The sequence below is a fragment of the Xiphophorus couchianus genome, chromosome 5 (assembly GCF_001444195.1).
Source record: "Xiphophorus couchianus chromosome 5, X_couchianus-1.0, whole genome shotgun sequence".
NCBI classification, from domain to species: domain Eukaryota; kingdom Metazoa; phylum Chordata; class Actinopteri; order Cyprinodontiformes; family Poeciliidae; genus Xiphophorus; species Xiphophorus couchianus.
In genome coordinates, this window is record NC_040232.1 from 12,914,955 (window position 1) to 12,931,116 (window position 16,162).

At 36.9% G+C, this 16,162-nt stretch overlaps 1 protein-coding gene across 12 annotated transcripts in view; it reads left to right on the forward strand.

Annotated features, from left to right (window-relative positions):
* The window catches only part of adgrl3.1 (adhesion G protein-coupled receptor L3.1), a 162,607-nt gene that overhangs the window by 108,391 nt on the left and 38,054 nt on the right, over positions 1-16,162 (forward strand). For all 12 annotated transcript variants that reach the window (XM_028016996.1, XM_028016997.1, XM_028016995.1 and 9 more), the window contains one exon: positions 9,755-9,938. In XM_028016996.1, coding sequence (XP_027872797.1) covers positions 9,755-9,938 — 184 coding nt within the window. The remainder of the gene's footprint in view (positions 1-9,754; positions 9,939-16,162) is intronic.

A 16,162-nucleotide genomic window follows, 5' to 3' on the forward strand; every position in this document is an offset into this window, starting at 1 on the left:
TTGTCCCTTGTGTCTTTGGGTTTTGTTTTGTTTTTGTTTTTTTTATCCATTATCCAACACATTATGCCTTGTGGGGTCGCATGTGGCGCTGGTGCCTATCTCCAGCAGTCAACGGGCAAGAGGTGGGGAGACAGACAGGACAAACAATGATGCACGCACACACCCACACCTAAGGAGAATTGAGAGAGACCAATCAACCTAACAGTCATGTTTTTGGGCTGTGGGAGGAACCCAGAGAACCCAGAGAGAACCCATGCATGCACAGGGAGAAGATGCAAACAATTTTTTTGAAGAGAAATTATTTTATACTCTCTTTTAATTTGCAGTATGTTATCTTCCATGCAAGCTTGTGTGTATTTGGTTGTGTGTGTATTATCACCACACATGAAATGCAATCATGTGCTGCAGCTTCTAGAGATACACCAGTCCGAATTTTCTCTTTGCCACTTCCGAATACTATTTAAGAATGAAATTCAGATATGTTCATCAACGTCTCTCCGGCTCTTATTTTCCTTAAAACACACAAGATTATCAAATATATTTGGCATTAGCAATTAATGCCATTAATTTAAAAAAAAATAATTTATTTTTTATCTTTAATTCAGAATTTGTATTTTTAAAAAAGGGTTTGGGCAGTTTGTCTTTTGTTTTGAGTCAAAATATTCTCTTTTGCTCTTTTCAAAAGGAACAATTGATTTTCTAAAGTAAAAACCTTGACATTTTAGTAGAATAAAAGGCCTTTTAGAAGTCAGTTATTTCAACCACTGAAAAGAGTAGAATGTAATGAAAATAAATTACACAGAAACTAAAATACAATGCTGCAACTTTATTATTATCCCACATAGATTAACTTTGTATCATTGGATTATTTCATTCTTAATAATTTTAAAATGGTCTTCATGCAAATCTTTTGAAAACTTTTAATACATAAATACTGTAAATAAAAGTGATATAATAATAGAATTTAAAATATTTCTTGTCTAGCCTTAATGACCTAAGGCTAGATAATTGTGGTCAATAATTATTTGTATTAGCAGTACATTAGATGTCACATTGTGTTTTTAAGAGTGCATTCAGTGTAAAACAGCGTGTTTAAAGCAAAAACAAAATGATGACAGAGTTAGTGTTAGTGATTAGCACAGTTACTGTACATGTCAATAGTAGTCGCTGTGCGTTTAACTGATAAAATGACATCTCAACTCCTCTAAATTTTTAAAATACACACTGATACCAAAAATAAATATAAGTCCTCATCCTTTAGCAATGATGTTGTTGTTTTAACTTAGTGGCACATAGCAATGGTACGTTTCTCATGAGTTGGTTACCGAGTTGGCCTTTTCCAGCTGAAAGTGACCCGACTCTAGTCATAAGCTATTACTCAGTGCATGATGCTCTTGTGGTGTAGCAATACAACCCTTTGAGGATAACAGGTTTGTTCTGGTCTTGATCTCCACTTTTTATCAGCATCTCCGTATCAAACTGTTTCTTCATTGGGTTTATTATTCCTTGGTTTTTTTGCTCCAAAATATATCACCGATAAGAGGGCATGATCAATATCAATAATAGTTCATCTTGGTTGCATTTATCTCAGCAGAATTGCACACAGGCTTGTCTGGAAGCAAATAACTGGCTATCCATCTCCATTTCTTGAAATGCCGTGTGTGTAGCACACATTGAGAAACAGCGGAACATGATGGATACCCTGTTGCGTGCGGCTTGATCACGGCCTCGCTGTGTTAAAAATAATACCTTCCCATTTTTGTGGCTCTGAATTAATTACACTTTGTCCTTGTTGGTGTTCTTGCATCGTTGTTTGTTTGTGTCGACGCCCTGGGCTAATAGAAAACCTAACATGTTTCAAAAATGTATCTGGTCAACTAAAAAAACCAAGACAAAATCACTATTCAGCGGATCAAAGGACCCCAACATCCACATGCATGGTCTGTAGATCGAGAATTATTTTCTGTCCTCTCCCACCGACACACGCATAACACACACACATACACGCCAACACATGGTAGATGGGGTTGCTCTTTTTTCTCCTGATGCAGGCTTTTTTCCTTCATACTCCCCTGAAAAGTCTTAACGTCAGCACCAGTCAGCAATGTCACATCATAGAACATGGCTTAGGAGTATATGCAAGCTGACACACACACACGCACACACCCACACGCATTCACACGCATACCACAAATACTTAAATATATTTTCAACAATAATCTTTCGCTGTCACATCGCAACAGTCAGGCATTTGTAATGCGTCTCCTTAAGCTAAATAAGGCTGCATTTCAGGGGAAAAAGACAGCGTGCGCACGACTCTGCACAGGTCTGAATCCAAATGCTAGAGCACACGCCTCAGGTGCAGCAAGAGGAGGCCTGTGAGTGATCGATTATATGATTAGCCTTGGTTATGTGAAACAAAATTATACCAACAGGCTCTTTACTCTGCCAGATAGAAATGTGCATGATTAGGGATGTGGTGTGGCACTGCCCTCTCCTCGTTAATTATCCGTGGCACTAATTGCCAAGTGAGGAGAGTGTGCAGGAGGTCTACATTCTTAATAGAGACAAAAAAAATAATTGAATTCCCTCCCCTGCCTCTTTCTGTCTCTCTCTCTCTCTGTTTCTCTCCACTTCTTACACTTCATCTACCCCTCCTCGGTCATTTGGTTTTGGGTAACTGGGGACTCGTTTCATGTATACCAAATTGGCAATTTACCCATGATGAAGTTGGTGGTGTGGAGAGGCTTTGATGCTTTAGGATGCACTAAAAGAAGGAGGTAGCCAGCCAGGTAGAAGAGGGGCAAGAGAAACAATAGAGGACAAATTTGAAGTGAGAGAAAACAGCAAAAATAGAGTGGAGCAAAAACAATTGTAGGTTATGGAGAGGACTTTAAAGCTTGATGATGTCTAATATTTAGGGGTAAAATAATACATCCAGCTCACAAGTTGAGACAAAATTTTAACAAAATTTTCAGGAAAACTAAAAATCCATTTGTTTTGTTTTGCTTTTAAAAAATGTTTCCAAAATCACCTTGTTTGTCTCACTCTGAGGTGGCCTTAAAGCCCAAAGAATTTTTTTTAAATTATTATTCATTTTCACAAATACAGCAACTGTTTTAAACAATCTAATTCACATGTTGAATTATCTGGTTCAGTTTTGATCAGTTTAGGTGGTTTAAATTTTAAACTAGAGATGATCAAATGCATTTCTGATTGTCAAAATGGCAAAGTAACCCTTTAACTTTGAGTCATTAAACAATTTTATATCACCTTTAAAGATGTTAGCCAGTATTGCATGGCAATATTTTCAAACTATGCTCATGAATTACTTATATTTTGCTTCTTTTATTACTTCCATTTTGTACTGAGTGGACAAAATGCTTCCACACTTCTTTAATGCTAATGTAGCTGAGTGTTCAAAGTAAGTTTGAAGAAGGTCACCATTTGACAATCCATACTTTAAAAGTGAAATTGTTATAAGAGTAAAGTCCAGTAAAAAAGAAAAAAAAAACATAGGGGTTATTTGGTCATCTGTTGTGTTACATTATACTACAAACTATATTTTCAGTATTTACATGGAATTTTAAAAAGACACAAAAACTTTAATTCTCACTGTTTAATATTGTCACTGAGTCCTATAATAATGCCAGAGTTCTATAAGATAATGTTTTATTACATTCTTTAAAGGCACACATTTGCTAAATTTGAAAACATACTGTGTTATTGTGCAACATCATGGAAAAATATCAGGAATATATTTGTGGATATTTGTCTGATTCAGCTTCCAGATATTGAAATGTGTGCAAACAATTCTTTAAAACTATCTACTCCTGAGAAATGTCCAGTCTGTTGCCAGGTTACACATAAACCCTTCAACAAAATTAAGCATCATGTGAAATTGTGGGTTATCCACATTAAAATGAGTTATGTGCAGTCTTAGGCTGAAAGAGGATGTATAAAGAATTCTACAAAAGTAACAAAAGACCTGATGCTCGATCAAACTAAAATTTAAGAGTTTGACTTAACAGCCATGGCATCACAAAAAGAAAGTAAGCATCTGAAAATATTTGGGCAATATATTGAACCTGACTCAGTTACAGCAGTTTGGTCACAAGAAGCAGGAAATGTCCAGCAAACAATTGTCAAAATGTTTAAAGACAATTCTACTAGATTTTTTTAAGAAAGCAATAAGAAAAACTTCTCAAATTGAAGGAAATCCTCTCATTATTTTGACATTTTGCAAAGAGCTCCATAATTCTACCTGGCCTAAAACAGGAAAGACAAAAACCTCTGTCCTTTAGAAAGGACATGAAAATCTGATTTCCACCGTATATATATATTGTTATTTGCATGTGGTCTTTCAGTAGCATTGAAAACCTTGTAAATGTGCCAGCTAATTTACTATAAATAGTTTTTTTAAAGGTGAAGCCATTCTAGTACCAGTGGTTATGTATTTTTGAAATAAAGCCGAACTGTTTCAGCGCACCACCAAAGCTTTGTAGGAGCAGTGTCCACAGCCAGATTCCTCTTATTCATGTTTATTAAGTCATCTCCATCAAAACAGCCAGAAAACTCAAGAACTGCTTTCCCTCTTACTTCAAATTAGGAGTTTCAAACATAGTTACCACAGAATTTGAACTTATATCAAGTCCCTGACACATCCAAGGTGCATAATAACATCTTAGAACCATGTTGTTTGATGAAGCCTTGAGTTTTCAACTGGATTTCATTTTGCAAGACACATTTTACTTTGATGAATAGGCAAAAAAAAATTATTTTGAACTCCCTACAGCTAATAGCAGATGAACACTCTCATGAAAACATTCTCACACTTTGTCCCATCTCAACCAGGCAACTTCAAAAAAAAAGATCCGTCTTTTCTCTCATGTTGCCTCTGCATATTTCTAACATCCCAGCTCTGGGCTTTTACACAGTACAGCATACTGTACATGTGCTTGTGTGCCCAAGTTCACCTTGGGTGGTTGGGAGTAGTCAACCAGCCCAGTTCTAGTCTGCCTTGCCGCTGCTGTTTACGCTGGATTACCCCTACGCCTCAAAGCATTTCACTTCTGCCCCATTTACTGTCATGAGGCTGTGTGTATGTGCTCACAAATGTGCGCAGCTTTCTTGAATTTTGTGGTCTCACTAAGAAATACACACTTCCTAACTGGCGCCCCTTATCTGTCTCTGCAGAGAGTTCTCCCCCTCTTTGAAGAACCCCTTAAAAACCCTCTGTCTCTTTTAGCCCCTAAGTCTTCCTACTTGTGCACGATAGAAATGTCACCGATGGCACCAGAGCTCCTAGACAAACTCCGACACAACCCCACACATATATTCATTCTGTGTCTGTCTTTCTAATACTGAGATTTCTAGCCCTTAAAGGAAATGGCATCCCTTTTTTCTTTCTGCCTTACCTAACTCCCTGCTTCTACAGATGTAATCTCAGTGCTGGTGAATAAAGTTTCAGTGGCGAAAAACATTGATGAAATTAAAAATGTGAGTTCAGTAAGAAGCAAAGAGAAGTTTAATGAGAGTAGAGAAGCTTGGTTATCGCTAACACATAATTGTGAGCATTTGTGAGCATTATGCACAAGCAGCATGAGTAATGGGGAATGAAACGCATCACCAAAGCTCTCATATCTGCCATGGCCACAGTAAAGAATGTCTTCCCCTCGATCTGTTTCCTTTGCCTGGGCAGCTACTGAACAGCAAGTGGAGCAGAATGATGAACAACAATGCTTCCCCTTAGCCCGCAGTCCACACCCCCAGTTGCACACCCAGACACACACAAATTACCACAGGCACATGCATGCCGCCCCACTCAGCACATGCCACACAGCTCTGATTTGAACTCCAGACAGCAGTGTGACAGTATGGGAAGTAACTCAAACAACAGTCATGAGAAAGATATGAAAAAGACATGAATGTTAAATGCTAAAAGCAGTTAAGAATAATGACTGTGATTAAAATTTAAAGCAACCGAATCAACTAAAACAAGATTAGCATGGATGAAAGAAATTAAATATGTACAACTCCAGAGTAGCCCCAGGGAAGAAACGGGGACAAGCTTGAGAGTGTTCTGCAGGGTTCCTCAAGTTGCTAGAAGCTGCAGGAGAATCTCAAGGAGTGTTGATCTAGAATAAATCTCATAAAACAAGTCTGATCTTATAAATTAGTCCAAGTTTTGCATGTCTAAAAGAAGAGTTGAAAACACTTTTTTCAAGTCTCATTTATATAAACTCACTAAAAATATAAGAATTTTCTTTACATAAATTATCTTTTCCAGCTCCAACTTGAATTCTATACATACTTGAGACATAGGCATTAATGTCTACAATCTTTGCTTGCTGTGCCTTTTTTGGTATTTGTGCAAATGGTGAAGAGTATATGTAAATCACTACACAACGATGTACTTTATACTTTGTAGCAAACTACAAGATTGTAACATTTGTGTGAACTTTGTCCTTGCACCAAGTTATACTAAAATAAACAAATTCATGTGTAAATAAATAATAAAACAGGCACTGGAAGCAAACTTTGATTTGCTTTGATTCACTTTACATATCTGAGTACCTACACATTACTAGTTACTGTTGTATGTAACAGTTGTACACATTTAGATGGAAAATAATCAGCAGACGCAAATCGCTATAAGATGTAATGCTGAAAGCAATTATGTCCCCCAACATCAAATCTAATGTCACAAAACCAGTGGCATTAGGTTTTGCCACAGGTTTGTGGCAAAAAAATCAGATTGGCACAGATTTTGCTTTGATATTACATCACAGCAAAATCTGATGTAATATTTATTGTAAAATCAATGAAAAAAATAACATGTGAGTTGTTTTCTTTTATTTGAGCAATTGTTTGCATTCACATTACCTGAGAATAAGTACAAACGGCTCTCATAAGCTGTGAAGGTTTCATCGAATAATATAAGTTATTGTTTATTATTATTTGTAAGGTAAGCTAAAAACACATGGGGCCAAAACATAATAAGGACTGTTCCTCTTGCGTAATCAATATCTTTATGGAACACTGGACTTGAAAATAAAAATAAAATAATTCAATTTGATTCATTGTTTTGAGAAAGTGCATTTAGAATTCACTCACCTTCAGTTCTAAGTTTGTGAGACCACTGTATATTTTTTTAGTTCTAACTATAAAACTACTTTTGCAACAAGTAAAAGTAGGAATTCATCATTATTCCTGCAATGTAGTATTCAAAAAAATATTATCAGGCTGGATGCAGGCTGGTGAAGAACAAATAAACAAACTTTGATTTCTTGTTAAACAAATTACACTTTAACAAAGGTGTTCCAGGTGCAGGAAATTGCCATCTTAAAAATCCCAGGGTGCAGGGAATGTGAAACAATTCTCAGAACACCAATAAGATGATAACACTGATGCTTTACTGTATTTATGTATAGGTATAACCCTCACAAAACACCCCCAAAAAAGAAAACAGGATGATTTCTAAAACAGAAAAACTTGAATTAGATCTCATTTATTATGTTTAGTCTCTTATCAATTTCTTGCAGTAAAAACTTAACTGTATTTTTGTGGCATTTTTGGGTTGGAACAACACAAGATAGCACATAATTCTGGTTTACAAAATGAATTAATGTGATACCCCAGCCATAAAACTGGAGCAAGCAATTTCCCATAGAAATCACTTGTGTGTATTTTTATCTCGTTGTGAGTACAATTATTCTGTGAAGGTAATCAAAGTGACCATCATGAAGACCAACAAAGATAGCAGACAGGTCAGGAATAAAGCAGGGTTAAATAATAATTTTCCCATTTTTTGAAAATCTCACTGAGCTCTGAAGATGTAAAGAAAATACTTCAACTGGCCAACCTACCAAAATTTGGCCATCTACCTGAGCTGACAAGAAGAATATGAAACAAAGAAGCATTCAAGAGGTTTATATTAACTCTGGAGGAACTGCATAGAACCACTGCTGATGTGGGAGACAACTGCCACTTGTGCACTCAACAAATCTAACCGTTTTAGAACAGTAGCAAGCAAAACACAACTTTTGAAAGAAGTCCTACTTGCACTTTGCCACAAACAATATAAGTGACATAGCAAGTGAAGGAAGATGCTTAGGTCAGACAAGCCTAACACTGAATGTTTGAACGTTTCCAACCTGTAAAGTACTACATATGGTAGAAAGCACTTCTTCCTGACCCAACGTTCCCTATCGTGGTTTGGATCAAATTAAATTCATGTGTTAAAATGGCCCAATAAAAGTTCTGACCTAAATCCAATAGTCAATCTGTGACAAGACAGGAAAGTTACAGTCTGCAGATGTTCTCCATACAGTCACAGTCTGGGCTCTTTTACACAGAAGTGTGAGCCAATATTTAAGTCTCTTAATGTGCAAGGCTCCAGTAAGCCGAAAATTTAAAAAAACTTTCTTTTTACTTCACAGAGTACACTGCTTTGCGAAGGTCTATCACATACAATGGGTTGTGACATGACCAAAACTGGAAAAAGTTTAAAATATCTTAGCACTTATGCAAGTATTAATACAAAGAACGCAACAATTGCTGCAGCTAATTTTCTTGTTTTCCGTTTCCACTGTGTACTGACACAGGGATCAAGTCGAGTGCTGAATGTGCGAACGGCAAAAAAAAAAAGATATTTCGCAATCCGTTTCTTTGCCCTTGTCAGTTCCCTGCCGGAGATGCTTTTAGCTTCTTTAATAGCACCTGTGTTACGTTTCCCGCTTTCTCACTGCCCTGCCTCTGAAAACTGAGTTAAAGATGAGCTGTGTGTCTGCATGAGGGCTGGTTTACAGATCAAAAGAAAATAAGGAGACAAAGGGGAGTGTGAGATGTGTGTGTTTGATAGCACCTGTATTTGCTTCTCTGCCTCTCCTGCTCCCGGTGGACGCCTGTCACCATGGACTCACTGGACTATTTTATCGCTCTCCCATGGCTTTTCCCACCCCCACCTCTGCACCACTTCTCTCTTCTCTCTGTCTCTTTATCTCTCCCTGGGCCTTCCTGAGATGTGTGTAGGCGTGTGTGTGTGTGCGTGTGTATGAGCGTGTTTGGGTGTTTATGCGAGAAAAGCAGGAGCTGACTTCTTGAGACTATAAGGAAATGTGAGCTGAAGATAAAACACAGCAGGTATTATACGGTGGAGAACATTTCATGTTCGGCATAAAGCCTCTTCTCGGTCTTCTATAATATCTTTGGATTCAAAACTGCATCACACCACTGGATGTGAGCCAAAAAACCCCAGAAAAAAACAAACTCCAATTTCTTTCTGACACCCACAGTATAATTGTTCCAAGTGGTGGATAAGACTGTTGTTTAAAAGAAGAAAAAAGAGTTTTAGGGTGTCAACATGTAGTGATTGCAATCAACTAACAAGCTTGATTTTCAAAACATCTGTGATTATCCTCATAAAAAAAATAAAAAAGGAGCCTGGGTACTAAAAATTTGCTTTTCATACAACATTTTAGTTTTTCCTTTTTTTTATTCATATCTGCATAGGAATGCCATATTTGCATTGCTGCCATCGTATCGTCCTGACTGCTGTAATTTATCAACGTGATAAATTAAACCCTCCTGCATTCTCACAACTCCTGGCTTCAGTAGTTTGGGGTGTAGCAGCGCTGCTTGTGCCATAGTCATAGTTGCATTTATTTTTACATGCCGCATGACTGACTGAAATGGTGAAAGCATCAGCACTGGCTTCAGCTATGTGACCTCTGTGTCTTTATTGCTCCCCCAGGCGATGGTTGAGACGGTAAATAATTTGTTGCATCCAAGAGCTCAGGCGGCGTGGAAAGAGCTGCCCACCAGCGAGCAGCTGCACTCAGCCACTCTACTCCTCGACACCGTGGAAACGGGTGCTTTCATGTTGGCCGACAACCTCCTGAAGACTGACACAGTGCAGGAAACCACCGACTACATCCGTAAGTACATTTTACGGTTCCTTTTCAACAAAACCCTTTACAGCTAGACCTACAGATCTCAACTATTTGGAAGGTCAACCTTGAAGCAAAACTGTTTGGAACATTTATCAATTTTCAATCAATATCATCACAGTTTTGCTAAAAGATGTTAAAATTGTCTGACAAGTCCTAGTTCACAAGGTCACAAATGGAAGTAGGTTATATTCGTGAAGTTGCTTGGTCACAAAGTTCAAAATACAGAAAAGTGTAACACCAGGCGAGCTTTAATGGTTGCAGTATCTTCTTTTTACTTTGATTCCATCTTGTAACCACAGTAAATCATCTGAGACAGTGTGTTTGGGGAATAATTAAAAACTTTCAAGATGTTAATAATACATTTACAACATTTAATTATAATTCTAATAGTAATTTCATCTAAATTAATGATATGAACTGGAAGAAATTTTATAATGTTTGTTATCAAAGCTGGTTTTCATTTGATCCTCACAACTGACCTTCTGAGGATGAAAGTTGGAGACTCTTGAGTCTCTGTCAGTGATCTCAAACTGCATTAATAGAGGACCGGAATCCTGCAACGTTTAGATGCGTTTCTTGGCCTACACACTTGAATTAAATGGCTAAACTGCCACTCCAGCATGCAGTCAAACTCTACAGAGCTCTGCTACTTAACTTATATTGGAGCCAGGTGAGCTGAAGCAAAGAGATATCTAAAAGTTGCAGGACACCGACCCTTGAGGACTGCAGTCAGTCTTGAGGACTGTGGTCAAACAGCAATCAGCTGAAATTATCAAACAGTTGGGCAGGCTACCTTATTTTCGTCACCTTAATCATTTGATATACTGAGGTGGGTGAACCTACATAAGCACAGACAGGGTGTCTGCACAGTGTAGCATGTAATTAGTTGTTGTTGTTATTATTATTAGGTCACTGAATAATTGGGTCACAGCATTCATGTCTTTGAAGTCTTGGTGAAAAGTTTAGTTCTTAAAGAAAGCTGACTCATTCAGAGTTTTGAAATTCAAACTTCACACAGATGGCCCCCTTGGTAATTCTTATGTTTTTATCTCAAGCTTATGTTTTACCTCTCTATTAAAATACATTAAATTATATGTATTATTTTACTAACATGCCATGTTTCTCGTCTAAATTCCATATCAGTTTAAGAGAGAAAAGGACAATCTTTAAATAGTTAAATTTTATTTTATTATTTTTGGCATATTCAGTGAAATTCAACAAACCCCCATTGGACCACTGCTTTCAAACATTTTGTGAATCTCCTCCAGGTGTTTAAAGGTAATAGGATGACATTTCTTTCACATACCACGGAAAAAAGGATTATCATAGCAATATTGACAGCAACATTGACAGGTGTCATCTCCACATCCTGGTTTATTCTCTGACTTGATGCTGATGTTTCATCCATCTTAATTACGTGTCAGAAATTACTGTGAAACCCTAAATAGTCTTGAATTAAAAGAGAAACTCAGAATTTAATAGACTGTAGTGTTTTTATTTCGAGTTTCGTAATTCAATTTCTCTAAGTGAAAGCTGGGAAAGATGATACTGTTGTTCTGTGGTGGATCTGGTTGGGAAACAAAAGACAAATATTCACACAGGGCTAAGCTGCATGGTACACAAAAACAAAAGCGGTAAAATATAATGCTCTAATAACATGATTAATTAGTTCATATTCTGCAGGGGGGCAGAGCAAAACAAAACAAACAGAACCCCATGAAGCTGTCAGTGATAACACAGCGTGACAGGTAGTCAATAAATATACAAAACAGAACACGTGTGCAGTTTTAGGTGGTCTCTCTGCTGTGCTTCAGCAGATTTTCCATGGCTGCTAAAGGGGAAAGATGAGGCTTGTGAAAGAGGAGCTTTATTGTCAAATTATTGCTTCTCTCGGTTCTGTGAAATTCAATTATTTGTTTTACATGGAAATAGCTTGTGAATTTAGTTGATTTAAAATGGCACGCATTGATATTTCTATTGTTAATTACAGTACATTAACATAATCAGGTATGCGACAATGTGTAGTAAATAAAATCAGTACTCAGTAAATAAAATTATTTCAGCAAATCTGATGCTGCAACTTTCAATCTTACCTTTAATTGTTAATTAATGCAACCAGCAACATTCTAACATGGGCCTTGAAAGTCAGAAGTGTGAATGTGTTTTTCACAGAAATTAATTTGAAAATTTTACATCTTAATTCCTCATTCATCACATATGTATAATAAGCCACTTTGTAATATATGATGGTATTTTCAGATATTTGGTTACTGTTCTAGAAGTCAGCAAAAATTGACTTAAATGCCTTTCTGTAAAAAAAGTCAACATCCTGTGCATTATTGCAGATCATCTTTGTGAAATGCTGTTTTTAGCAGACTCCTCAAAGTCTTAGTGGCCCAGTCTGCCCTTATTGATCTGCAAGGCATATAGTAATTTCTTTCAGACATTCATGCTAAACTGGCTGTTCTAAAAGCATCATCCAGAGTTGATTCATAATGACTTACAATGTCCTGCTAAGGTAGTGAAGCTTTTCCCTTTTTGTTACAATATAAACACAAACTTTAATGTGTTTTGCCTGGAGTTTGCCGTGGATATCATACACTGGTACATAGTTATATAGTGGAAAGAAAATGATTGCTATTCAATATTTATTTACAAATAAAATGTAAATGGTGTTGCATGTATTTGTATGCAAACCTTTTGCTGTGATACACCTTAATACATTCAGCCAACTGCGTTCACAGATTTACTTAATTAAATACTTAATTTTACTTAATCTAACAGGCAGAGATAGAGAAAGCTTTATGAGACATAAAAACAGAGGAGAAGCTGAGATTTATGGAGGTTTTGCACCTTGCACTTCTTCTACGTTTTGGTCTGTCAAATAAATTTCTTGTGGAATGTATTAAATTTTAGCTGCTGTGCCATAAGATGTAAAACATAATGTCGAAGGTATGTGAGTAAAAAGAGATACTAACTCCCCTCCCTTTTGGATCTCAAGCTTTGTAATTCAGTGGACCTGTTTACATGCACAACAAGTCATGCAGCAAGCTGAGGGAGAGGGAAAAAAAATCTAGAACGCGTTTCATCGCCTCTTTAAAGGTTTCCATGCTTTGCTTTATTATGAGGAGTAAATATGCAAAGCTGTCAAGATGGAGGTCAGTATCAAGATGTTTTAAAGGGTCAAACCCACTGAGATACTTATCTAACAAAATGAAGGAAAAATATTGGCCTTGAGGCTGGCATGCTTAGTTTGCTGGAGACTATCATTTTTATTTATTTATTTCCATATTTTCTGCCCTCTGCTCGTAGGCGGAATTGACAAAGAAGAACAAAGCTTGTTATTAAGGCATTGTGCACACCACTTTCCTTTTTTTCTGTTCTTCTTCTTCCCTAATCTCTTTTCTCGCCCGATCATGTCATTACTGGGCTGCGGCACAACAGAGTTTTGCTTCCTCTTTGTTTTTCATGCCTTTAGGAGACGATATATCTGTGAGTCTTCATTTCATCTGAACCCAGACCAGCAAGTCGCACCCACTTAGATCCCCCCATAGTTATCCTCATATTTACTTCCAATGTGATTTGATATTTTTAAAAACTTCCTTCACATCATCCCCTATTACTACAATTCAGAGTGCTTATGCACTACTCAGTCACAGATGAAAAGCTACGAAGGAGGAGCAGGAGAAGAGAGGAAAATGAAGATAAGAGAAGAAGAAGACTGGATGAGTGCATGCTTGAGGGTGATGGTGGCAGTTGAATGTCAAATGATGCTCTGAGGCCTTTTTTTCTGGCTCACTTTTACATCAGTAAGCAATGATATTACAGCTATTTAAATCACACAGCATGGTGATTACATTACTGCAGTCGGAGACAGACTGTTCAGACAGATAAGATTCCACAAAGTTTGTCCTTTACTATATGACTTTGTCAAATTCTTGATTAGTGTTAAAGGAATAGTCTGGACATTTTGAAGTAAGGTTCTGTGAAAGTGTTATTGACTGTTAATATCTTACCTACAGCAGATAACTCTCTTGGCATCTTCATTTAGTATAAATCCAGATTAGTTGGTCCAAGGGGCTGCATGCAGCTAGCCACTAGTTCAAGAGGTGACTTCAAACAACTCCAATCTGAAAGCTCTCAGAGATTTATGTGAACACATTTAATAAACCTTTAAAGGTTTGCCACATTCCTATTGAGTGGTGATATAGACATAAACTGATGATTATTTATACAGGAACTGGTAGTATATGGCTGTAGGTCTGTAATTTTTTTTTTTTATTGCCATGTGACTTTTGACAAACAATCTATGATTAACCGTCTGAATTTTTTAGGACATAGAATAAATATCACTTAACGGAAAGTTACATTTAGGATATGACACTTTACTAATTTTGGGAACAAAACATTTCTATTTCTTTAGGTTTAAACAGTTTTTTCATGAAATGCCAGAGATAATGCAGTGTCATATGTAGCTTGCCATAGAAATGTATTCTTCTGTATAAAAAATGATCTGTTTGCATGATAAACTCCCTTGAGAAAACATTTGTTGTCAATTGGTATTATATAAACTAACTGAATTAAACTGAAGAAAAGAGCTCCCGTTTCGCAACTTTAAATATGGCTCCACAAGGTCAAACATCCTAACAATTTACTATCTTACAAAAAGCACATTCGGCGCTTTGAAAAATTATGTAGTTAACGTAACACTTTTGTGAAACTTATATCAGCTACAGTCTGGCTGGCATGACTTGCAGTAAAATAAACAACTAACTCGGGCCTCTGTCTTGGTGTGTCGCTCAGGAGGAGCATGGCAGATGTCACAGTCAGACAGCAGGGAGTGTCCCATCAGACCGTCAGTTCCCAAAACCACACACACAAAAAAACTTTGTAAAAGTCCACTTGAGGTCATTACAACGCCACCAGAATACGCTAGGGTTAAAAGCTTGTGGGGATGTTATCTCTAAAGACCATGGAAGGGTTAATAATATTAACTTCATTAGTTAATTAGCTTCCTCAGTGAGTTAGTGAAAACAACTAATTCACAAGCTAAAAATCTGCTTTCTAGGTTGTTGATATGAACTACAGAAAAAATATGATATTGTGTTTATTAAGTATCTTCAGTTATAGCTACTGTTCAGACTAACTTAAGACACCTTGCTTTAATTTCTGTGTTTTAATACATAAATGGTTCATGTTGTTTTAATCTAACATGATTAGATTACACAAATATACACACAGATTTGACTACACTGTTATCTATTAAAGAAGGAATAAATTAAAATGGGAACCCTAAAACTCTAGACAAGTACATAACATGCAATTTCGCACATCGTAATTATTATTTTGTTATTATTATTATTATTAGTTTTTTGTTTTGTTATAATGACACTATAAAACTGTGGTGCTTTTATGCTAAAAATCCTGCACCATCCTTTTAAGTGCAGCAGCTCTGTCCAGCAGTTTGTCTTTCATACCTAGTTTTAACTTATATAATTCCTGCAACCCATCTCCGCCAATTATTTTTTTCCCCAAATGCACCGCATAAATATTGTTACATAAATACTCATCAAAATGTAGGCTACTGCATGAACTTCAAACAAGAATATGCCTTTTTTTGGTGGGCTGCGGGGAGGGTAAAAATCATCTCCACATTCTTCTTTTTTTTGTGTTGTTAATCTTCCCTTCCAGCTAATCCAGTGGGAAGATCCTCCATGATTATCTCTCCCCCTCTATTCATAATCAGCCCCAAACCGCCTGTCATTTTTGCACCTCCCTTCCTTCTTCCTCACTTGCGCCTCCGTCTTCCCTTACACTTTTTAAGCTCATCCCCCGCCACATTCCCCATCCTCTTTTCTTTTCCTAACAAGCCTTTTAGATGAGAGTGAGTGACAAGAATAAATTATTTGACGCAATTTAGAGATTCTACTGCAACTGTAAGTGATATTATTGTGTGAGATTGTGACTGAGGCACGGTACAAGGCAGACAGATAAATAGTGTTATTATTAGAAGCAAAACAGTGATTTTGAAGGGATAACACAGCGGTAACAGCCCGCGTGTGTGATAACGATAATGAACAAGTGTGTTTCTAAGGAGGAGGATTGTCATGACATGGATGTTTTAATTAGATTAGACCCAGCATGTTTCGATACCCCGCTGATCAGGGAATAGTGCATGTGGAGTGTTTGCTTGCACCTACAATACCTTA